The following is a 26,088-nucleotide window of genomic DNA, read 5'->3' on the forward strand; positions in this document are numbered from 1 at the left end:
CTGGGTGTTGTGCAAAAAGAATGAATACTGTTACGCTGAAAAAATTAATAAAAAGGGAAAAAAAAAAGAGTCATTTATGGTTTGTCTCCCTCCCAATCCCATCTTGTTTCATTTATTCTTCTCCTATCCCCCTACCCCCTCACGTTGCTTCTCCATGTCCTCATATCAGGGAGATCATATGATAGTTGTCTTTCTCCGATTGACTTATTTCACTAAGCATGATACGCTCTAGTTCCATCCACGTCGTCGCAAATGGCAAGATTTCATTTCTTTTGATGGCTGCATAGTATTCCATTGTGTATATATACCACATCTTCTTGATCCATTCATCTGTTGATGGACATCTAGGTTCTTTCCATAGTCTGGCTATTGTAGACATTGCTGCTATAAACATTCGGGTACACGTGCCCCTTCGGATCTGAAAAACAACCTGAGGATTTTGAAGGGTCAGGGGTGGGAGGTTGGGGGAACAGGTGGTGGGTGATGGGGAGGGCACGTTTTGCATGGAGCACTGGGTGTTGTGCAAAAAGAATGAATACTGTTACGCTGAAAAAATTAATAAAATGGAAAAAATAAATAAATAAATAAAATAAAAAGGGAAAAAAAAAAAAAAACAGTTTCCTCAGAGCCCACCCCCTTGAGGAGGGCGGGAGGACTTAACTCAGGGAACATCATTGACTGAAAACCCACGTAGCAGGCCCCTTCCCCAGAAAACCAACCAGGAAGGAAGAAAAAAAAAAAAAGATGACAAGAGAACAACCACCATGACTTCATAGATACAACTTTTATTTTTAACTCATTACCACTATTCTGGTTCATTATTTTATACTTATAATTTTTTTTAAGATTTTATCTATTTATTTGACAGACAGAGATCACAAGTAGGGAGAGAGGCAGGCAGAGAGAGAGAGAGGAGGAAGCAGGCTCCCTGCCAAGCAGAGAGCCCGATGCGGGGCTCGATCCCAGGACTTTGGGATCACGACCTGAGCGAAAGGCAGAGGCTTTAACCCACTGAGCCACCCAGGCGCCCCACTTATAGATAATTTTTTAACCTATTTACCATCACAGTGAGATGTCCAGTACATCAAATTCCTTATTAACCTTCTAACCTGAACTTTTTAATACATACACCCGAGTTTTTCTTTTGCGGAGACTTGGTGCGCAGGCGCAGCTTGAAGTACAGCTGGGACACGCATCCCGGAAGAGATTGTGCCTTTGATGTTTTATCTAAAAAGTCATTGCTGGAGGGATTACGGTCAAGATGGCGGAGAAGTAGCAGGCTGAGACTATATCAGGTAGCAGGAGATCAGCTTGATAGCTTATCTAAACATTGCAAACACCTACAAATCCAACGGGAGATCAAAGAGAAGAAGAACAGCAATTCTAGAGACAGGAAATCAACCACTTTCTGAAAGGTAGGACTGGCGGAGAAGTGAATCTAAAACGATGGGAAGATAGACCGTGGTGGGGAGGGGCCGGCTCCCGGCAGGCAGTGGAGCAACAGAGCATAAAATCAGGACTTTTAAAAGTCTGTTCCACTGAGGGACATTGCTCCAGAGGCTAAACCGGGGTGAAGCCCACAGGTCAGCATGGCCCCAGGTCCCACAGGGTCACAGAAGGATCGGGGGTATCGGAGTGTCACAGAGCTCGCAGGTATTAGAACGGAGAAGCTGGCTACAGAAACAGAGCCAAGGACTGAACTCTCAGCTGGGTGTTACCTTGAGCTGGTCTTGGGCAGGGTGAGCTCAGAGCGCAGCTGGAGGCTGGGGATACGGGAGTGATTGGGTGCTGTCCTCTGGGGGCACACTGAGGACTGGGGCCCTGGGCTCTTGGATCCTCCGGGCCTTGCTTTTCTATTTTTTAATTTTATTTTTAAATTTTAGTTTACTTTAGTCTATTCTTTTTTTAATTTTTATTTTCTAATATACATATAGAGTTAAACTTCAAGGTAATCTCCTTTCCCCAGTAAATGGTACCCCTATAGGTAAACCAATTTTTAATCCACCTTTATCTTAGGAAGGTTGAGTCCTTTAACAAAGACATCAAGATACATCCAGGAAGAATCAAAATAATCTTCCTCACCCACACTGAGAATTTATAACCACTCTCCCATCTTTTCCTTCTGCCAGAGTTTCTGTGTATTTGTATTTGTCCTGATAGTATATAAATCTTATACTAGGGGTTCTTTTTGAGAAGGTTCTTCCTTTTTTTGCTTTTATATATTTTTTTTCTGTTGTCATATACTTCTATCAGTCTTTTTGTTTGTCTGCTTTTGTTTGTATACTTCATAAATCTTACCTTGGGGCCCATTTGGGCTGAGCCTTCACTTTTATCTTCCCTTTTTTTCCTGTCTCTCTCTCTCTCACTCACTCTCTCTCTCTCTCTTTTTTTCTTTTTCTTTTCTTTTTTCTCTATTTTGGGTGGGGAATCCTGATTGGACACAAGCGTTCCAGGTTGCACCTTGACTGCACCACAGTTATATCTGTTCAGTCATCTCTCACCAAAATGACTAAGAGGAGGAATGCCCAATAGAAGAAAAATACAGAGGATGGACCTTCTGCAAAAGAGCTAATGGCTATCGTCATAGACAATATGTCAGAAAAGGAATTCAGGCTAACAATTATCCAGGCAATAGCTAGGTTGGAGAAAGCCATGGATGACCAAATGGAATTGATTAGGGCAGAACTGAAAGCCACCAAGGATGATGTTCACAACGTTAGGGCAGAACTGAAAGCCACCAGGGATGATGTTCAAAATGCTCTCAATGAGTTCCAGTCTAATCTAAATTCTCTAAAAGATAGGGTAACTGAGACAGAAGATAGAATTAGTGATCTGGAGGACAACAGATAGAAAGGATCAGGAGGAAGCCTGGAACAAACAGTTCAGAAGCCACGAAAACAGAATCAGGGAAATAAATGATGCCATGAAACATTCCAACGTCACAATTACTGGAATCCCTGAAGGGGAGGAGAAAGAAAGAAGTCTAGAAGATATACTGGAACAAGTTGTCTATGAAAATTTTCCCAACCTTACAAATGGAAACAGCGTTCATGTACTAGAGGCAGAACAGTTTCCCCCCAAGACTTTAGATTCTCAAAAGTCTTTGCAACACCTGATAGTCAGAATGAAGAATTATAATTGTAGGCAGACGCTCTTGAAAGAAGCTAGGACAAAGAAGCTCCTTACATACAGAGGAAAGCCCATTAGAATAATATCAGACCTGTCCACAGAGACCTGGCAAGCCAGGAAGGGCTGGCAAAATATATTCAGGGCACTAAATGAGAAGAACAGGCAGCCAAGAATACTTTATCCAGCAAGACTGACATTCAAAATGGATGGAGAGATAAAGAGTTTCCAAGACTGGCAAGGCTTAAAAGACTATGCAACCACCAAGCCGACACTGCAGGAAATATTAAGGGGGGGGGGTGGTTTACAAAGGAGAAAAATCCTAAGAATATCATTGAACAGAAATATAGAGACAATCTACAGACAGAAAGACTTCAAAGGGAACACAATGCCAATAAAACGTATCTATCAGTAATCACTCTCAATGTGAATGGGCTAAATGTGCCCATAAAATGACACAGGGTTGCAGATTGGATAAAACGACAGGACCCATCCATATGTTGTCTACAAGAGACCCATTTTGAACCTAAAGATACACCCAGACTGAAAGTGAAGGGATGGAGAAGCATCTTTCATGCCAATGGGCCTCAAAAGAAGGCCAGGGTGGCGATTCTCATATCAGATAAATTAGATTTTAAACTAAAGACTGTAGTCAGAGATACAGAAGGACACTACATAATTCCTAAAGGGACTATCCACAAAGATGATCTAACAATTGTAAATATCTACACCCCCAATATGGGAGCAGCCAATTACATAAGAAAACTATTAATCAAGATAAAGAGTCATATTGATATGAATACATTAATAGTAGGAGATCTTAACACGCCTCTCTCAGTAATAGACAGATCATCAAAGCAGAAAAATCAAAAAAGAAATAAGACCATTGAATGAAACATTGGACCAGATGGACCTCATAGATATATACAGAACATTCCACCCTAAAACAACAGAATACTCATTCTTCTCAAGTGCACATGGAACCTTCTCCTGAATAGACCACATACTGGGTCACAAAGCAGGACTCAACCGATACCAAAAGACTGAGATTATTCCCTGCATGTTCTCGGATCACAATGCTTTGAACCTGGAGCTCAATCACAAGGAAAAGTTCGGAAGGAACTCAAACACCTGGAAGCTAAAGACCACCTTGCTTAAGAATGCTTGGATTAAACAGGAGATCAAAGAAGAACTTAAACAATTCATGGAAACAATGAGAATGAAGACACTCTGGTCGAAAACCTATGGGATACAGCAAAGGCAGTTCTAAGGGGGAAATATATAGCCATCCAAGCCTCCCTCAAAAAAATTAAAAAATCCAGAATACACCAGCTGTCCCTACACCTTAAAGAACCAGAGCATCAACAGCAAATCACACCAACTCCACACATAAGAAGGGAAATAATCAAGATTAGAGCAGAGATCAATGAGGTAGAAACCAGAGATACAGTAGAACGTATCAATGAAACTAGAAGCCGGTTTTTTGAAAGAATCAATAAGATCGATAAACCATTGGCCACACTAATCCAAAAGAAAAGAGAGAAAGCCCAAATTAATAAAATTATGAATAAAAAGGGAGAGATCACAACGAACACCAAGGAAATAGAAACAATCATCAGAAATTATTACCAACAGTTATATGCCAATAAGCTAAGCAACCTAGATGAAATGGATGCATTCCTGGAAAACTATAAACTCCCAAAATTCAACCAGGAAGAAATTGACAACCTGAATAGACCGATATCCAGTAACGAGATTGAAGCAGTGATCAAAAACCTCCCAAAAAACAAGAGCCCAGAACCTGACGGATTCTCTGGGGAATTCTACCAAACTTTCAAAGAAGAAATAACACCAATTCTCCTGAAGCTGTTCCAAAAAATTGAAGCAGAAGGAAAACTTCCAGATGCTTTTTATGAAGCCAGCATTACCCTGATCCCCAAACCAGGCAAAGACCCTACAAAAACAGAATTTCAGACCAATATCACTGATGAATATGGATGCTAAGATTCTCAACAAGATCCTAGCAAATAGGATCCAGCAGCACATCAAAAAGATTATCCACCATGACCAGGTGGGATTCATCCCTGGGTTACAAGGATGGTTCAATATTCGCAGATCAATCAATGTGATAGAACAAATCAATAAGAGAAGAGAGAAGAACCACATGGTCCTCTCAATTGATGCAGAAAAAGCATTTGACAAAATCCAGCATCCGTTCCTGATTAAAGCGCTTCAAAGTATAGGGATAGCAGGAACATTCTTGAACTTCATAAAATCTATCTATGAAAGACCCACAGCAAATATCATCCTCAATGGGAAAAAGCTTGCAGCCTTCCCATTGAGATCAGGAACACGACAAGGATGCCCACTCTCACCACTCTTGTTCAACATAGTATTAGAAGTCCTAGCAACGGCAATCAGACAACAAAGAGAAATAAAAGGTATCTAGATTGGCAATGAAAAAGTCAAACTCTCTTCGCAGATGACATGATTCTTTATATGGAAAACCCCAAAGACTCCACCCCAAACTAGTAGAACTCATACAGCAATTCAGTAACATGGCAGGATACAAAGTCAATGTACAGAAATCAGTGGCTTTCTTATACACTAACAATGAAAATACAGAAAGGGAAATTAGAGAATCGATTCCATTTACTATAGCACCAAGAACCATAAGATACCTGGGAATAAACCTAACCAAAGGGTGAAGGATCTGTACTCAAGGAACTACCTAACACTCATGAAAGAAATTGAAGAAGACACAAAAAGATGGAAGACTGTTCCATGCTCTTAGATCGGAACAATAAACATTGTTAAAATGTCTATACTGCCTAGAGCAATCTATACTTTTCATGCCATTCCGATCAAAATTCCACCAGTATTTTTCAAAGAGCTGGAGCAAATAATCCTAAAATTTGTATGGAATCAGAAGAGACCTCAAATTGCTAAGGAAATGTTGAAAAACAAAAACAAAACTGGCAGCATCACGTTACCCGATTTCAAGCTTTACTACAAAGCTGTGATCACCAAGACAGCATGCTACTGGCATAAAAACAGACACATAGACCAGTGGAACAGAGTGGAGAGCCCAGATATGGACCCTCAACTCTATGGTCAAATAATCTTCGACAAAACAGGAAAAAATATACAGTGGAAAAAAGACAGTCTCTTCAATAAATGGTGCTGGGAAAACTGCACAGCGATATGTAGAAGAATGAAACTCGACCACTGTCTTACACCGTACACAAAGATAAACTCAAAATGGATAAAAGACCTCAACATGAGACAGGAATCCGTCAGAATCCTAGAGGAGAACATAGGCAGTAACCTCTTCGATATCAGCCACAGCAACTTCTTTCAAGATATGTCTCCAAAGGCCAAGGAAACAAAAGCAAAAATGAACTTTTGGGAATTCATCAAGATCAAAACCTTCTGCACAGCAAAGGAAACAGTCAACGAAACAAAAAGGCAACCCACGGAACAGGAGAAGATATTTGCAAATGACAGTACAGACAAAAGGCTGATATCCAGGATCTATAAAGAACTCCTCAAACTCAACACACTCAAAACAGATAATCATATCAAAGAATGAGCAGAAGATATGAACAGACACTCCTCCCACGAAGACATACAAATGGCTATCAGACACATGAAAAAATGTTCATCATCACTAGCCATCAGGGAGATTCAAATTAAAACCACATTGAGATATCACCTGACACCAGTTAGAATGGCCTAAATTAGCAAGACAGGAAACAACGTGTTTTGGAGAGGATGTGGAGAAAGGGGAACCCTCTTACACTGTTGGTGGGAATGCAAGTTGGTGCAGCCACTCTGGAGAACAGTGTGCAGATTCCTCAAGAAATTAAAAATAGAGCTTCCCTATGACTCTGCAATTGCACTACTGGGTATTTACCCCAAAGATACAGATGTAGTGAGAAGAAGAGCCATCTGTACCCCAATGTTTATAGCAGCAATGGCCACGGTCGCCAAACTGTGGAAAGAACCAAGATGCCCTTCAACGGATGAATGGATAAGGAAGATGTGGTCCATATACACGATGGAGTATTATGCCTCCATCAGAAAGGATGAATACCCAACTTTTGTAGCAACATGGACGGGACTGGAAGAGATTATGCTGAGCAAAATAAGTCAAGCAGAGAGAGTCAAGTATCATATGGTTTCACTTATTTGTGGAGCATAACAAATAACATGGAGGACCTGGGGAGATGGTGAGGAGAAGGGAGTTGAGGGAAATTGGAAGGGGAGATGAACCATGAGAGACTGTGGACTCTGAAAAATAACCTGAGGGTTTTGAACGGGCAGGGGATGGGAGGTTGGAGAACCAGGTGGTGCGTAATAGGAAGGGTACGTATTGCATGGAGTACTGGGTGTGGTGCAAAAACAATGAATACTGTTATGCTGAAAATAAATAAAAAGAAGTGAAAAAAAATAAAACATAAACCATATTTTGCAAAACATTGATCTAGAAAAAAAAATCACCATCCCTCACATTTAGTGTGGAGCATGCTATATCCTACTCTATTTTTTCTCCAAACTCCCCTCCATCTGTTTTCAGGCAATCTTTTTTCTATTCTGGACGGAACTGGAATAGAAAAAAAATACAGGTTCTCTCCCACAGCATCTTCTCACAAACTTTTGTGTCTCACACCTGCTAATTTCCTTTGGCATTTAGAAGAGAAGAATGCTGATGTCTGCACCCTCAGTTCCCTCAGTCTGGACTGGGGGGCCCCTAGAGGACACCTGTGGGGAAGCCCAGAGAGCCTGGGAGAGAACTCATCAACACTGCACAGATCTGCCACAGTTGTTTCTGTAGCTTTAAAATGTTTCACCTCCAAGTATCTCAAAATTCAGCAAAAGAAAATCACTCTAAAGTGTTAATTAATGGTTATCAAATACACCATGGCTCTGTTTGTTGTAGGAGGTGGTGAGAATACGGAGTACCTGAAATGGTGGGGCACAGGGATCCAGAAGGGAAATGGAACTTTTTATGGGTAACCAGTTTGGTAAAAATCTCCAAACCCTCCTGTTCACCACGACTCTTGGAATGAAACATACAATTATGTTCACTGAGCAGGCAGAGAACCAGAGAGGCAGAGAAAAAAGAGGATGGGAACATAAAGAACAGCTTTGACAAGGCACCAACCACCACGATCATAATTGGCCTGGCTTCAAACACAGCTGCCTTCTACTCCTACAAAGCAAAAACAGGGTAGAAGCAGAGTTCTTTTAGATTTCTGTGCAGCCTGGTATATAGAGGGCTAAGTGGTAACATTTCCTTCATTGTGTCAGGGAATTCATGTGCACATTCTACCCAAAATAATCCCATCCAGACCTGGTACTCTCCCCCACCACTACCTGTCCAGCAGAAACTCAGCCCAGACTCAAAAAATTCCAACCGCCCTGGGGCGCCTGGGTGGCTCAGCGGGTTAAAGCCTCTGCCTTCAGCTCAGGTCATGATCCCAGGGTCCTGGGATCGAGCCCCGCATCGGGCTCTCTGCTTAGCGCAGAGCCTGCTCCCTCCTCTCTCTCTCTCTGCCTGCCTCTCTGCCTACTTGTAATCTCTATCTGTCAAATAAATAAATCTTTAAAAAAAAAAAAAATTCCAACCGCCCTTCACTACCACACCCTTGGTCACATCTTGTAAAAATCATTCCCTGATGAAATGTGGCTGCCTGTTTCAGATCAGCAGCTCAAAATGGCAACAGATCATTAGCTTAAATACACAGTGAATATTAATAGCTAGAAATACCTATCCCTTGTTGAGCATTTACTATGTGTTAGCACTGCTCTAAGAATTTAATCACAATAATTCTGTGAGGTATTATTCTTACTTGTATTTTGTGGATGAGAAAAAAGAGCCACAAAGAGCTTAAAACAGCTTTTCCAAAGTCACACAGCAAGTAAGTGGCAGAAGCAAGATCTGAGCCCAGGCAATCTAACATATGCCAATATTATTATTAAACCACTATGTAACTCTGCCCCTTGAAGAGATCAGAATAGTTAATATCATGGTTAGAAAGATGTAATATACAATTTGCCATTGGCCTTGCTTCCCAATGAATTCTAACTTCTTTTCCCTCAGTGTTTGCATTTGATACTTTCAGCCTTTGTATCTAAAAGGCAACATGGTATGTGGTTATCTTGTCATAATGGAGTATAAAACAAAGTCTCAAGGACACTACAGCCCATGTTACATGCAGGAGCAGTGAGATTCTGTGTTCACATCTGCATCAAGGTCGACTCCAAGTTCCCAACTGTGCAGACCAGACAGATGGTGTTAGCACTAAGAGAATTCAAGCATCCAGAAGGTAGAATAAGGTTTGAGAAACAGACATTGAGTCTAGAGTATTCATTCAGTCAGCAATTATTTTTAGAGACTTTAGTAGCTGATACTGTGCTGCAACCAGATGGGAGTCCCTGCCATGGCAGCATTCATTAGAGGACACACTAGAGGAGATAGAATAAACAAGCAAAGAATAAGAAACAGGACACCTTGACAAAATAACCAATGGGACCTCTTTTATATGGGGCATTCAAGAACATAGTAAATTTAAGATGCTCAAAGATAAATAGGTGGATATACAGGTCCTAATGACATGTTGTCCTTAAGGCCTTTAGACCAGATTCCCAGGAACTTCCGTATTTAAGAATAGTTTATGATGCTGTAATACAAACTTCTTGACCTGGTGCTCCAAGCCCTGCTCCAGCCCCACCCTACCTATCTACCATCTTCCCACAGCACTCCCAAACACACCCTCTCTGTTCTATTCGGGTTAATCTCTCATTGTCCCACAACACCCCAAGTTCACCCCCACCCTGTTCTCTTCCCTACACGTCTTAATTCTACCCATTCTTCAGCACCAGGCTTCCTCATTCTTATCCACTACAGGCTTACCAAGCTCCGTCTCCTCCCAGCTACTAGTTCTCAATTAATTACTAAATACAGCCTTCTGTCCTTCACTGCTGTACACAAGCACCATGACCCAGAACTTTAACACCAGATAACACAATATCCTCCCAGCAAATGTGGGCAAATCGGAGACCCAGCACATGTCCTGAGTTCTCAGGGCCAGAGGCTGAGAGAAGTGACTCAGGCTCAGAGAGGCAGCTCAAGAGAACCAAGCAGAATGCCCAGGGAGCACAATTTCCAAGGAGAAGAACACAGAGTCTCCAATCAAGTGGACAGATCTCAACAACTGTGAATACAGGTGACAAAGAGTTCTAGAGGAGAACTAAGTAAGGGTCGAGGTGGGGCATCTAATCAAAGCCTAGGAGTAGAGAGCAAAAGCCTGGTCCAACAGATTGGTCCAATACCATATAGTGGGAATGCAGAATAGTGACATAGAGATAACCAGGGAAGGGCACCATGTATCAGCTGGCAGCAAAAGGAATCAGGGGAGAATCCAGGAATGGGTGACCAATTTTGAGAACTAACTCAATTCCAAGGTGTAAGTAGAGATCATCAGTGGACTTATTTGGGGGGAGGCAGGGAAAGCAGATGAAAGACAGGAAATGAAGACCAAAACTGTTTATGGGTATATTATTAGTCCCTTAGGTGCAGGGACCATGACTCATTTCTAGCCTCCACAGCACTCAAATAAATATTTACTAATTATGTAAAAAAGAAAGATCACAGGCAGTTTTGGTATTACCCAACAGGTGGAAATATGCCAAGCTGACCTGAGTCATCACTTAAGCAGGCTGTGTATTGTGCAGCTTTACAAGAAGATGCCATCCCTTGGCAAACGCAGAGATCTGGTACATGAACACAGGGCTAGGAATGAGGCAGTCAAGCTTCACCAACTTGCCAGTAACCCCCCATAAGACCTTAAACAAGTCCTCTCACTTCTCTGAGCCTCAGTTAGCTCATCTAAAAAAGAAAATATAATGTAACTGCTGCAAATTTCTCATGGTCTCTACCTTCCCCTAGATTTCTGCCTGGCTAACTTCACTTCTTTTGAATCTTTGTTCAAATTTTGCTTTCCTCATGAGGCCTATTGTGGCCACCCTCTTCAATACTGCAAACTGCCCGTCCCAACAATCCCACCCTCACACATTCAGTTTTACACTTTTCTTTTTCATAACACTTCTAACAAACTATATAACTTTTCTATTTATTATCGTCATTGCTGCCTGCTAGAATAAGTTCCATGAGGTCACAGATCTTTGTTCTAGTTCACTGATGTCCATCAAGTCTTTGAATAGCATCTGGAACACTGTAGGCATCCAATAAATATTTAATGATTACATGAATGAATCCAATAAAGACCAAAATCTTGTGAAAGAAAAAGACCAGAATAATAAATCATTTTTATTCTCCCTGAGGCCAGGGCCTCCTGCCCACACCTTCAGGTATCCCTATACCGCACCCCATACCCTGTACCATAGCGTGGGGCAGATGTTCAATAAGCCCCAGAGAAATTTTAAGACCCAGAAGGGCAAACACACCCACGGTGCTCTGGGGCCACCTGCTGGCAATTCTATTTAGCTGCCACCTAAGCCATTAAACAGTCGAGAAAATGGAATTGCAAGGAACATCTCCCTCGAGAAGTCAGGACCACCAGGCTACACGTAAAAACGGGAAGGAAGCTAGCCTGGATATCAGAAGTTTCCAAAAGCTCCCAGAAGAGAGTGAAAACCTCCTCTGAAGGGCTACCTGTCCTGGTGTTTCCCGCAACTCCTTTCCCACTTACAGTAATAATATCTCATACTGAGCTGTTTTAAGCACTTCCGGTATTATTTCATTTAATCAATCCTCTGATGCTGGTACCATTGTCACCATTCTATAGACGAAGAAAATTTCCTTTAAAAATAAAGTTTTCAAAAAGAAAAAAACAAATGTTTCCATTCAAGTAAAGCGGCGAAACAATTCACACTAAAATTAGTGAGACATCAGGACACGGCGTACGCACGAAGCTGAGGGAGCGCTCATGCATGTGATCAGACAGGCGTGACACCGCCACGGAGGACCCACAAAGCGTCAGGGTGCACAGCAAACCGACGGTGCCCCAAAGCCGGCTGGGGAACCCTCACGGTCGAGCCGGGACCGGACCTTCCCCGAAGTGCGGCCCTCGTACCCCCCCTTCACCTCGGCCAGCGCAGGATGCGAAGCCGGCGCCCAGCCGCCCCACATGCGCCGCAGGAAGGCCCCGCGCGCAGCCTCGCCTTACCTCCCCCGAGGGGTGAGGGGTACCCGGCTCTGCGCAACGGAAGCGCTCGGCTGCCCCCTGGCGGGTAACGCTCCGGGATCTCCCCGCCGCTGCTGCGTGCCTGGGCTCGGGGCCTGGAACACTAAGCGCTTCCGGTATGGCGGTCGATGGCGCCCCCTTGTGGCCTGCTGGGAAACTACCAGCCCTGGTTGGTAGTTTCCCAAATGGCGTGTGCCAGATGGTTATAAGTGCTACCTGCACTTTTAACGGTGTTTAAATTACTTATTCTTGCGAGTGTTAGAAAAAAAATTATAACTAGTGCAACAAAGCCCATTGATCTCAAATAGTGTTTAAGTATAAGAGTAGCTGTGTGTGTGCATATATAAAACGTGTGTGTGTGTGTGTGTTTGTGTGTAAAATCTGGTTTTATTTTTATGATATTAGAGAGGAGATAAACCGGGGCTAAGCAAGTAAATGGGTACGGGCAACCTCTGGCAATTGAACAGTCCTGCTTAGTAGTGTTATTTTTTTTTAATTTTTATTTTAATTCCAGTTACTTAACATAGTGTTATATTAATTTCGGGTGTACAGTACAGTGATACATCACCCAGTGCTTGTCACAGCAGGTGCCCTCCTGAATTCCTATCACCGGTTTAACCCATCTCCCCATCCCCTCCCTCTGGTAGCCATCAGTTTGTTCTCTGTAGTTGAGTCTGTTTCTTGTGTTGTCTCTCCCTTTCTCTCTTATTTTTTTCCCCTTTGCTTGTTTGTCTTACTTCTTAAATTCTACAAATGAGGGAAATCATATGGTATTTCTCTTTCTCTGACTGACCTATTTCACTTAGCATTATACTCTCTAGCTCCATCCATGTTGTAAAGTGAGCAGTTAGCATTGGTTTAAAGAAAATATTAAATAAATAATACACAGATATTACAAAAATTCATGAAAGGGATACCCAAATAACTAACATCAGGGGAAATGACCAACCCAACAAGGACAACCAAAAGAATGCATAGGTATCATGGTTAATTTATAATCATATATGATATATACAGTTAGAGATTATATATTATATATAATATGTAATATAATTATACATGTTGTATAATAAATATATGAGATATATAATATTTGATATTGTTTAACATATAATTATATGTTGTCAGGCTCCCTGCTCCACAGGAAGCCTGCTTCTCCCTCTCCCATTCCCCCTGCTTGTGTTCCTTCTCTCACTGTCTCTCTTATTGGCAAATAAATAAATAAAATCTTTAAAAGAAAAAAAGTTAAAAGTAGAGATGATGGACAGTCTGGGTTCAAACCCCATCTCTTTCCCTGAATAGCTCTGTGATCTTGGGGAGGTTACATCACCTCTCTGCCTCGGTTTCTTCATCTATAAAATGGGGATAATAGTAGCAACCTAAAAGACACTTGGTAAGCACCATAAAACTTCAGCTACCTTCTGGATGCTCTATTAGTGCTACCTAGATCCACAAACGTTTTACCTCTAGAATAAAATCTATGGAACTAAGAAAGGAAATTAGTTGCGTATTGTAGAAATAGTAAAAAATAAACCAAATGTGAATATTTGGTAAGTGACAAGGATAAACTTCTAGATAAACCTGACTTAGAAAACAGGCCCATCTTCCCCAGGATGAACCCCTCAGATTGACTAACTTAGCCTCCAAACCTAGGAAGTGCTTTTAGGCACCTGAACATACCTAAGCAACCCACAGGGCTTTGTTCCAATAATACTGACTTTAATTTCTCTAAACAGCCACCAGGTGTCTATATACACTCACATGTGCCGTGTTTGACTCCAGGGTCAACAATTGTGGAAGTTGAACAGAAAGGGAAGTAACTAGCCCAAGGACACAGGGTTTATCAGTAGGGGACTTTGCACTAGAGCCCAGGTTTGGGTGGCTGGTTAGTGCTCAGACCCAATTCGAACTCTTGGAGCACGAACTCCATGAGCAAGTGCTCCAGGACTATAGGTAGGAGAAACACATTTCACAGAATCATATGATTCCATCAAATCACCCATCCCTCTACCTCTTCACAGAATAACACTTACATCATCCTAACCAAAGAAGAATCCTCTAGTCCACCAGAAAAGAGATTTTTTTAAGGTTTTATTTATTTGAAAGAGAGAGAGAGCAAGAGAGAAAGAGCATGAGTTGGGGTGGGCAGAAGGAGAGAGAGAATCAAAAACAGAGACTCAATTCCAGGACCCTGCAATCATGACCTGAGCTAGAGGCAGACACTTAACTGATTGAACCACCCAGGTGACCCCAGAAAAGGATTTAAACCACCCCCTCTGTTTCCCCAGGTTCTGACACTTTACACAACTGAGAAGTTCTTGGCTGTGTCTTCAGATGCCCTCATTCAGCACCAAAATGTCCAGCTTGCTCCAGCAGGCCCAAGTATGTTTTCCTCTTTGTGCCTTTAATGTCTGTCTCCCATGAGCACAGGAGCACATTAGCACATTAGCATTGTTCAGGGCACAGCAGGGGTTCCCACCTGCAAGCTTCTACTGCTCTTTCCCCTGTCCTAAGCTCTAGCTGTTGACAAACCTGGAGGTAGATATTCATTTCTTTGTTCTCCACGCACACTTGGTACCTTCAGCTCAGGGGCCAGCGGTATCATTCAGCATGTTCAGGCTCACATTGCCTCTATTTATGCGTCTGTCCTGTTTGCACAAGTGTACACTACCATGGTGGGATTGTAAGTTCCTTGACTTTTTATTATTCCCAGCACCACACAAAGTAACTTACATGTAGTGATGCTCAGTGAATGCTTTTTGAATTAGCTCCAATGGTGATGAACTTGAGAGATCTGTGTGAATTCTAGATATGGGATTTTTATGTCCATGTGGGATGGTTGCCCCTCTACCCTAAAGAATGGCTCCCCTGGAAAATGGCAGACATTTCTTCAGTGGCAACACTGGCTCTGTTTGAAGACCCATATGGATGATAAGATGCATAACATGGGTGAGGCTTAGTTGAGCCAGTTTGAGGAGGCCAAGGGTCACAAGCACACAGACTTCCATGGTCTGGGCACCTCTGGCTGTCTATAGCTACCCTTGGGGATCACCATCTGCCTTTCCCACCTCTTCTCTCCCCCTCCTTCCATATTCTCCTTTCTCCATTCTTCCCTCCTTTGCCCCTTATACACCCTCCTCTTACACCCCCTTTCCACCTTCTCACCATCTTTTCCCCTGTCCCCTCTTCTTTTCCATTTTCCTGCATTGCATAAACACCAGAGCTCCATTCTTAAGACTCAGCTTAAGTCTGAGTCTTGTGTGTGAGCCACACACTCAGGGCTGTGACTAGAGGAGCTCCAAAGACCAGCTGAACAGCAGCTCAAACACAGTGGCATTTGGAGTCTCCTGTCCTAAAGGACTCTGCACCAGGGAAGACTCGTGGGAAACACTTTACTAGCTCTTGCACCCCTTCTGGCATTAACCTGTATATGTTGTTCAGTCAGTCACTTGTCCCCTGGTGTTTGCTTCCACTGTCCTCTTACCAAGCCCTCTAGAATAGGGTTAATCGACCCTGTTCTGTGGGATTCCACCTTGCCATGTGTGGGCAAGTCCAGTTGCTGGGGTCCCCCAGTTCCCATAGAGGGCACTCAGAGCACCATCAGACCCACTGTAGGAGCCAGCCAATATGTGCCTACTGCATACCCAGAGATCGGTGACAGCACTGCAGCTTTAGCACCAGGCAGGGAGAAGTAAGCATCTGGGCCAGAGGCTGGCTCGTGCGCAGGAGTACACAGTCTTGCAGTTCGGCTGCCCTGATCCCAACTCAGCATATTTCCACTAAGCCCTGAGCAAGCTGCTGAAAGACACTCTATACTAGAGCAGAACTGACACATATCCTGCCCAGATGCAGTTAACCTGGTGCCAACAGTAACAGCTGCAGTGCCACCCCACCACTACCTCGGGGCTCTTCCCTTCCAGCTCCTCAGGCCTTGATCTGAGAACTGCTCTCGTCCCATGCCATCACACCATTGTGCAATAAAGCAAGTGAGACTCCTCAGCCTCTGTTTCTGACCCAAAAAAATCACAGAACTGAGCATGATTAAATGCGCAAGAGGAGGTGAAGTTCACCATTGACACTGCTAGTTCAATAACATGAAAGACTCAAACATTTTGTCCAAAGTATCTGCTGATGAATAACACAATGATTAACCATAAGCTTTAATCACTTCACTTTCATGAGCTTTGAAAATTTTCCAACTAAGTTCTTTTCTTTTCCAATTGTATTTCTACCATCAATTGTACATATGGTAGCAGATTCCCCTTCAGGGAATCCACCACTTTGAACACATCCTTGCAGGCAGTTGTTCCACAGACTATTCCCAGAGGCTAATTCATGAGTCACTTCAAACTCAGCATTAACTACGCAAATAAATAACGGAGCAGTATCAGAAACATCTGTCAATTCATAAAAAGAAAAAGAAGAAAGAAAGAAAGAAAGAAGGAAAGAAAGAAAGAAAACCACTCAAAACCATTTATTTGCCTTGTTTTTAACTGATGGTTGATATGTGAAGTGTCCTCACTCTTCGCCAAAAGGCTAGTAGTCTTAACTGAGGTTCTTTTCTCTGGATACATTCCTTCAGCTGCTGGAACCAAATACGATTTAATTAACTCACCACTGGTAAAAGCTTTCCTTGCCTCGCTAACAAAAAAGCTGCTCAGAGACTTACTTTATTGTGGTTTGGTTTAATTTTTTTGTAAAGAAATTCTGTGGTGATGAAATATTTCAATTTCAGTTTCGTAATATTTCTGACCGTTGCTTCCTGTGAGTTAGGAACATTGTGATGAGTGCTTAGTCTGATGACATCAACACACATTCAGACTGTATTAATTGAGCACAGTGGCAGCATCACTGGTAATAAACATAATACTTTACCTTTTAATTCCATGATGAGAAAGAGAGCAAACTATGCTCCTTTGTGCCTTAAAAGTAGGACATTTGAAGTCTACCTTTATCTTCTCTCTGTTTGTTTGTTTGTTTGTTTCGACATGATGGGTGTGCACTGGTGGTAGAAAATGAAATGAGATGTTTCAGAACAACATACTTGACCCTTAAAATGCTGTCAAGTTACAAATGCACCTGCATACTCAGTAGCCTGTGGGAAGCTGCCAGAGACACTATGTAACAAATGAGCATTGCTATGTTCCAATAAAACCACTGTGGCCACTAAAATTTGAATTTCATATAATTTTTATGCATCACAAAATAGTGTTCTTCTTTCCATTTTTTTTTTCATTCAGTTAAAAATACAAAAAACATCCTTGGCTTGTGAGCCTTACAAAAACAGTCAGCAGGCATGATTTGGCCCACAGCCATAGTTCACCAACCCCTAAATTAGATGATCATATTTCCTTGAATGGTATAGTTTTAGTTAGGGCTACCTGGAGTCAGGGAAATGGAACAGATCACTTCTAACCTCCCTACCAATTTGGGAATCTGTGGCATGTGTCACAGGCTACGGATGCTGTCATGCAATCAAGTTAACCAGTTGAATGAGCATTGCAATAGCCATTTAAGTGGGTGAGCAAGAAAGAAAGGCAGGGGGGAAAAAGAGAGGTAGCAAATAAGGAGCTGCTCTCGAGGAGCACCTGCAGTCCAGGTGGGAAGACTAGCCTGACACATATGGACACCAAAGGGATGAGGCAGTTTTAACACATACTTCTAATAGTGTTAAGGTCTCTAGAATATAGTTGGTGCTTAATAACTATTTGGTGAAGGAATCGGTGAGTAAATGATACATTATATAACTGTCTCTAAACCTAATAGGAGCCCAACGTGGTTGCAACGTTAAGCCCATAGGTTCTGGTGTCTGACTGTCTGGGTTCAGATCTTGCTGCTGCCATTTACTACTTCCAGGACCTCAGACAAATTATTTGACATCTTTAAGCCCTACTCTCCTATTTATAAACTGAGAGTAATAATGTTATCTGTCTCACAAGTTTGTTGTGAGCACCAAATGAGGTAATGGATGTAAAGCACTTGACACAGAGCCTAGAGAGCTCAATAAATGAGTACTATAGTTGATAACACTGTGTGGTATAATCAGTTGCTAAGAGGCTAGAACCTAAATGTTTTCAGACACACAAAAAAGGAATTGTGTAAAATGGATTAGACCTAAATGTGAGACATGAAACCATAAAAGTCCTAGAACAGAACATAGGCAGTAATCTCTTTGACATTTGGCTCTAGCAACTTTCTCTAATATGTCTCCTGAGGCAAGAGAAACAAAAGCAAAAATAAACTCTTTGGACTACATCTCTCTCTCTCTCTCTCTCTCTCTCTCTATATATATATATATATATATATATATATGGATTATGTATTAGGCCTAAAAAAAGGATAAGTTCTTACCATTTGCAACCAAACGGATAGAGCTAGAGAATAATATGCTAAGTGAACAAGTCAGAGAAAGACAAATACCACATAATCTCACTCATATGTATAATTTAAGAAATAAAATAAATGAGCAACAGGGAAAAAAGAAAGAAAGACAAACCAAAAAACAAATTCTTAACTATAGAGAACAAACATGGTTACCAGAGGGGAGGTTGGTGGAGGATGGATAAAATAGGTGATAGGGATGAAGGAGGGCAACTTCTTGTGATGAGCACTGGGAGATGTATGGAAGTGTTGGATCACTATATTATATACCTGAAACTAAATTACACTCTATGTTAACTAACTGAAATTAAAATAAAAACTTTAAAATATATATTATATGTGTGTTTATATACATACAAAGAAAAAATTATAAGTCGATCCCCCAAAACAATAAAATTTTCTTTAGGAAGAAAAAAGGTAACTATACAAGGTGATGGACATTTTAATGAATTAGACGGGAGGAATCCTTTCACAATGTACATGTATATCAAATCTTCACAATGTATACCATACACTATAATTTTTTTAAGTTGTAATTACCATGATGTTTTTTTTTAAAGATTTTATTTATTTATTTGACAGAGAGAACTCACAAGAGAGGCAGGCAGAGAGAGAGGAAGGGAAGCAGGCTCTCCTCTGAGCGGAGAGCCCGATGTGGGACTTGATCCCAGGACCCTGAGATCATGACCTGAGCTGAAGGCAGCGGCTTAACCCACTGAGCCACCCAGGCGCCCTACACTATAATTTTATTTGTGAATTATACTTGAACAAAACTGAGAAAACAAGATAATAAAGGTAAAGGCACTGTTATCAGAGACAGGAAGACTGATGGGAGCCTTGGAACCAGAGCAGGCTCCATGGAAAAGGAGGTGTTAAAGACCACATGCAGAGCAGAGGAGGAAGGTGAGTGTGGGCAGGAGAGCAAGGACTCAGCCTGGAAGCTGGATTTGCCCAGGGTGTTTGGGAACCTTCATATTTCTTGCTGGCACAGGCGAGACAGATTTAAGGCCATTGCTGAATGATGAGGAAGAAGGTGGAGTTGGTTCATGTTAACCTTATTGACAACTAAAAGCACAGTCTGGGAAGCAACTGAGATCCCCCTGAGATGCCTTGCCTGCATTTACGGCTTAACCGCTGCCACAGGCACAGCACCTGAAGGGCAGAGCCAGGGAAGCTAGCCCAGGGCCCCTCGGGAGCTTACTGGGTGTGTCCTCTATGTCACTGCTATCACCACCACTGGAGGGGAGGGATGTGACAGTGTTTGTCGAACATCTATGAGCAGGGTGTTTTGCCAGTGAACAAGGAGGTATAAGATGTTTTACGATTGTAAAGAGATTATAATTCACTTTAGATGGTACAACGGGGCAGGTCACGACTCCAGTAATATCTTCTGGTAAAAAGAGCCTGACACTCTGATCCCAGCACTGCCTCACTATGTGTCACTGGATATTATATGTCCACATTATAAACAAATCAAATCTGCTGCTGTAGTTTTCAAACCGTTTGATTACAGAACCCCTTCTTCAAGCAAAGCTTAGGATGTTTGAAAGCTAAAAGCAATTAGTTGAATGAGGGTAAGCAGCAGAGTCCTTCCCACCAGGCGCCTCACCTCAGCCCCTGACAGATTCCAAGGAACACAGTTTGAAAACCACTGGGTTAGGGTCATGGAGTGTTGGCCAGTTCTAGCTTGAGGATCCTCTACAGTAGCAGATATTGCTGAACCAAAGCGCTGTGCTAGATAAGGTGTGCTGGGAAGCTCAGCTCAAGGAGACATCAAAGGAGGGCTCAAGGGGTGTTTCTTGTGGGAGGGAGGTGGGGGAGGCAGATCTACAGAAAGTGAGAGGTGAAAGAAACATTTCACAGAGGACTCACTGCCTGAGCGAAGTTGTGGAGGTGGGCCAGGGCCTCAGCAAAGACATCATGTCAACTAGAGCAGGGGGATTCTGGAGGGGAGATGGAGTTGGAAACGGGAGTCAGGTCAGATTGTGGAGACCCTAACACAGAAAGGGGCCCCCGTCCCGGTCCCCAGTCTGTGAGGTCCGCATTGCAGAAGACAAGAACCACAGGGGTATCTATACCATGTCCCACTGTGGCTGTGGGTGACCTTCAACAAACCTCCCTGACACCAGCCACATCCCTTGCAAGTTCATCAGGTGTCACATACCTGAGCTCTATGGTCACAAGGCCCTAAAAGGGAGCAGGGGTGAGGTCCAAGAGACCTGTGCTTGACACCCAAAGCAGTCGTGCCCAGACTTTCCAAACAGTAGCCAGTGTGGGACCTAGAGAGAAACAGAAGTATTGCCACAGGGAAATCTTGTGAGGCTTAACAATGCATTGTGTCCGGCAGCTCCCCTAATTTAGGAGGAGCTAAAAGCTTTTAAACTACCATCCTGTCCTTAATCCTAAAATGCCACACTAATCCCCTGTAACACTTCTGCATTCTTATGAGCATATGGGTGGCAACAGTTATTATGTTCCCTTAACCGGGAAGTAAAGGCCAGGGGAGAATCAGTCATGATGCCTAAGACAATAAGAAATGGGAGTACGGGAAAGAACTCAAAATTCAGGAGACATTCGAGACAGGAAAGTGTGGAAGGAGGCAGGGAGAGAGGGCAGGAAATGAAGAAGAGACCATCTTGGGTTCAGGCTCAGTCTCGGCTTGGAGGCCTAGGATGGCACTCTGCTCTGCACTGCCCCACACCCTGAAAATGTCAAAAGCAGCACCCCTCGCACTGTTGGGTAACTATTTACTTGTTTCCTTTTTTAGCCTGAAAGGTCCACAGAGGCTTGGATCCTGTCTATCTTGTTTGCAGTGTCCTCATGTCCAGTGTTTACTGAGTAAACTAGATGGCCAGAGAAGAAAACATGGTAGAAGGCACAGAGGGACAAAACGAGACTCCAAAGCAGGCAGTCAAATGTAAATAGGCCACTGAGAACTGTCTGGGCCTCTGGCTGGGACCAGACAGAAAACTTCACCTCCTTCAGGCTATTAACAAATATCGCCTTCTCAGAGCAGCCTACCGCAGCTAGCCAATTACAATCCCACTCCGGCCCTGCCTTGTTCCACTGTCTCAACACACCCAGTCCCCAGCCCTGCCTCTCTTTCTCCTGAGTGCTTGGCACCGACTGACCCCTTACCAATGTTACGCACGTTATTATGAGTCTCCCCATCTTAGAACATGAAGCTGTATGAGGCCAGGGTTTCACTGCTGGGACCCCTATGTCTAGAGCAGTGCCTGATGTGTAACAAGGTTATCAATAAACACCTGTTCAATAAATGAACCATGGAGAGAATGAATCCCTCTAGCCCAAGGTTTAGGGTAGTCTCCCAAATTTTCAAATCTGAACCCTTCTTCCAGAGTTCTTTCCCTGTGTCTCCCACTCATGAGGATGCACAGGAAATTCGATCTCTTGTTCCGCACTGTCCCCTCACTTATCCCTTGCCCTGTCACTTCTCTCTCTTGTCACCCTCATACACAGCATCATCTGAATGGCCAGTTAGGAAGCAGCCCAGTGTGTATTCGTTCAAAAGCCTCCCCCCTAGCAAAGGCACCAGAGTCTTAGGCATGAAAGCTGTGGAAACCCCAGTGCCAGACAGCTAGAAATGGTACCCAGATCTGCTGGAAATCTGTGACTGGATTCATATTTTTTAGTTAGTCTCGTTTCTTGGAGCAAGGATTTCCTCCCCACGGTGGCCTGTTGTATGAAGTAGGAATTCCTTCTCTTTGTCTTAAACGGATCTTTTGCAAGCCTTAAAGGGAGAGGGAATCCCTTAATCTACATTAGGTGTTAGTGGACCCAGCTATATTCATATAATATATGCCCTTCTTGAGCTTACAATCTTCCATTTAATGCCCTCCCTGCTGTCATCTTCTGTAAAGGAAGAAACTTAATTTTGCCATCAGACACATTAAGGGGCTTGTGTTGTGTGCCTGGCACTGTTGTGGGCACTGGGGCTATAAAGTGCTCACTTTCTAGGGGAGGAGAGAAATAATAAATGAGCCAATATGCACCAAACCAGCTGGCAACAATAACTGCTAAGAAGAAAAATAAAGCAGAGTAAGGGAATAGAAAGCTCAGTGATGACTTATTATTTTCTACAGGGTGGCTAGGAAGTCTTCTCTGATAAGTTGACATTTGAGCAAAGTCCTAAATAAAATGAGAATTTAAACCACATGGCTCTCTGAGGGAAGAGCATTCCAGGCAGTGGGAAGAGCAAGGACAGAGGCCTTCAGATAGGAGGTTCTTTATCATCACTTCCTAGTTACCTCTGAAATTTTCATTGTTTGCTACTTCAAGTGTGGAGACTAAAATTGCATTGACTATTCCAGGGACTAGTCCACTAGAGACTCCTACTAATAATGATGATAAAAATAATCACAGCTTACATTTACTGAGTACCCACCACGTGCCCCTCCCTGCCAGGTTCCCCCAGCTCATTAGCACCAGAGCCCGCACATAAACCTGGGCCATCTGGCTCTGGAGCCAGGGAGGCTGAGAGCTAGTGTTCCTGGTTCCTTTGTAGTACACATTGCAAGGGTGTCCATCATTTGGGTCTCCTCTTAGGTTTATTCACCCCAGGAAAATGCCCTGTGCCAGACACTGTGCCACAGGTAAGGGACACAGAGGCCCAGAAGACATAAGCAGAGCCTGCAGGGAGCCTACCATTTGGCAAGGCTCCAAGCCTTGCAGCAAGAGTGCAGCACAGAGGTCTGCTTGGCAAAGGGGGCTGGGACAAACTGCAGGAGGCCGGGGCTGCCCAGCACACACAGGAGGTGTATTCGCAAGAAACAGGGCCATAACCCTGGGACCCCTTCCTGCACCAGTTGGACAGTGTGGAGCCCATTGCTCCCCATGGATAATTTAGACTAAGTTTACATCGATCATGTGCGAAGTGTCTTGCCTAGCTTTTTACAGACGGAAAAATCATATTGAAAGCAGCTAACATTTCCCATGGGCCCACTGTGTGCCGGCAGAGTTCTGAGCACTTTGTCTTCACTACAATTCCATGCTGCAACGGAAACCAGTGACTCTCCAGAGCCTAGCATCTGTATATTCACAATCTAAAGGGAGACATGCTCTAAGTGATAGGAAAAGAAAAGGCAGTTACTGGGTCCCTGGAGATAAGCCTCAAACAAAAATCTTGGATGCTATTATGGATAAGCCTCCGTGCATTCTAGGAAGACTGAGGGGGAGGAACATTGACATGGGTCAGGACTTGATAACAAAATCAAATAAAAGCTCGCTTTCCAAGGAAGAGCCTCCCCAGGATGCAGAGGCTGCCAATGGCACAGAGCTCCCTTTAGCGAGTCTGGATCTGGACTTCAGGGCAGGGGACAGCATAGGAGGGTAACAAGTGCATAGCAGGGTTGCATCTGAACCAGTACACACAGCCCACATGGTCACAGCACACCCACTCAGTGCCCAGTGGCTGCAGCACACGCACCAGTCCCTCCTCAGAAGGGATCCTTCCAGGTTACTGATGCCAAAGAGCCAGGAGCTCACAGACCAGCAACGAAAGCCAGTTCCTGACGCCAGATGCACCTTCCTCCCCTGCAGTGCAATTCATGCACTTCACACTCTAAGTATTTTTCACTAAATGTGTTTGCCAGCAAGGGAAATCCATGTCCCTTTCCTACCTGCCTTCTAGACTAAAGAGATGGTCCTCTCAAAAGCTTGTCAGTGAGCAAAGCTAGAAATCATCTGCCCTTGCTTCCCTCTGTCCTCCCAATCCAACGTTCATGATAATTCAATGTGAAAACCACCCATCTCCTCTTCTGCGAGATGTGTGGCTCTCTAAGACCCAGCTAATGAGAGCCTGGCAGGGACGCTAGGAAGGTACTGCAAAGGACTGGGTCATGGGGCAAAGGTAGCAAAGGGGACAGCACAGCATGAAGCAGATTGTCTGAAATGGTCTACTTTCCATAACCCACATCCTCAGTACTCAAATTAATGGCACAGATCGAATTAGTCTCAGAAAGTTCCTTCACTGTTTCTCAAATTGGATGGCTAGTAGGATAAATCATGACAGTAATTAATCTCTACCCATAAAGTGAGCTCCTGAAACATTCTATAAATGGAGGCCTAAATATCGTCAGCACTGTGCCCAACCAAGGAGGTCAGGACCTCTGCTGCCCAGTGAGTTTCCAGAAAGGAAATGATGGGCAGGCCCCTAGGAAGGGGAATAGAACGTGCACTTGACCGCATCCTCTCTGTGCTAGGTGCGGGGTCAGAGAACAAGCCTGAGCAAACCTAGGATGCCCACGCAGATCTGCGTGACCCTTGGACCCAGCTTCTCTCTGCCTCATGTGGGGTTAGTAAACAGGACCAGAGAGAAGAGTGGAACACAGTCTCAGGACAAGAAAGATCCTGTGGTTATACCCCTGTGCTAGACCACTTGGGTTCTAACTAGCTTTATGATTAACTTCTTGTGTGATGCTGTGAGACCTTGTAAAATTCACAACATCTCTCCAGGGACCTTAATTTTTCCCTTTTCAAAGGCAGGAAGGCTCTGGATACTTGATGCTCCCTATTCTATGGAACCTGAGAGGTTCCCAGTACAGGGGCTTTGGTCCTTCCAGATGGCCAGATATGTCCTGTACCCAACTTCACCAGCCCACCTGTACATGGCAGAGTCAGAGTCCAGGAAATACTGTGGAGGGGACTCCCAGCCTCTTCTCTGGCATACCAGCAGGAGCATGCTGGCATTCTGCACAGATGAACGGAGGCGAGATACTCAGATCGGCAGCCAGGCTCGTCCCGACTCTGATCAGCCTAGGCAATGTGTCAAGACAAAATCCCTCCTGGACCTCTCTCTCTGCTGTCACTTTTCCTCCTCTAATCCCTCTCTTCTGCTCCTTTTGACAAACAGTAAGGTGCGCTGCTTCTGGATGCCACAAGAAACTAATGATTTCTTCCCTGCAGGGTGCTGGGGCAATGTGGAGCATCTGTGACCACAATAAAGAGGTTAGGGATTAAAGAGGATGAGTAGGCAGAACACCCATGGCAAAGGGATGTGGTAATGCCACTGAGTCTGGCTGAGGCCCACAAAGGGTGTGAGGCACTGTGGGTGGGAGCAGAAGGATAAGGAGTGCTGTCTGGGCTGGTCCCACTGTGGGGAGAGAACAAATGACGGTAAAATTTTGCTTTTTCCCAGTCCTGGCCCCCAGCTCTTCTGTAACCTCTCCCAGAATCCTTTGCATTGTTGCTGATTCTGTCTTCATCACTTAACATTTTGTCAAGAAGATAAATAAATAAGTGAAGGAATGAGCCAATCAAGGAAGAAAACTCTGGCTTGGCCTTCAATCTTTCTTGTTTCCTGACTATGCCAAGAATTTGCTATGCTAGGTGGACGTGACAAGTAGGTGTT

The 26,088-nt window shown here is 43.6% G+C and overlaps 1 protein-coding gene across 1 annotated transcript in view; it reads left to right on the forward strand.

Annotated features, from left to right (window-relative positions):
* The window catches only part of LOC123949398 (hornerin-like), a 35,399-nt gene extending 23,011 nt beyond the window's left edge, over window positions 1-12,388 (forward strand). The window contains exon 4 of the mRNA XM_046016866.1: window positions 12,095-12,388. Coding sequence (XP_045872822.1) covers window positions 12,095-12,388 — 294 coding nt within the window. The remainder of the gene's footprint in view (window positions 1-12,094) is intronic.
* The last annotated feature ends 13,700 nt before the right edge of the window (window positions 12,389-26,088 follow it).

The sequence above is a fragment of the Meles meles genome, chromosome 1 (genome assembly GCF_922984935.1).
Source record: "Meles meles chromosome 1, mMelMel3.1 paternal haplotype, whole genome shotgun sequence".
Taxonomy (NCBI): Eukaryota; Metazoa; Chordata; class Mammalia; order Carnivora; family Mustelidae; genus Meles; species Meles meles.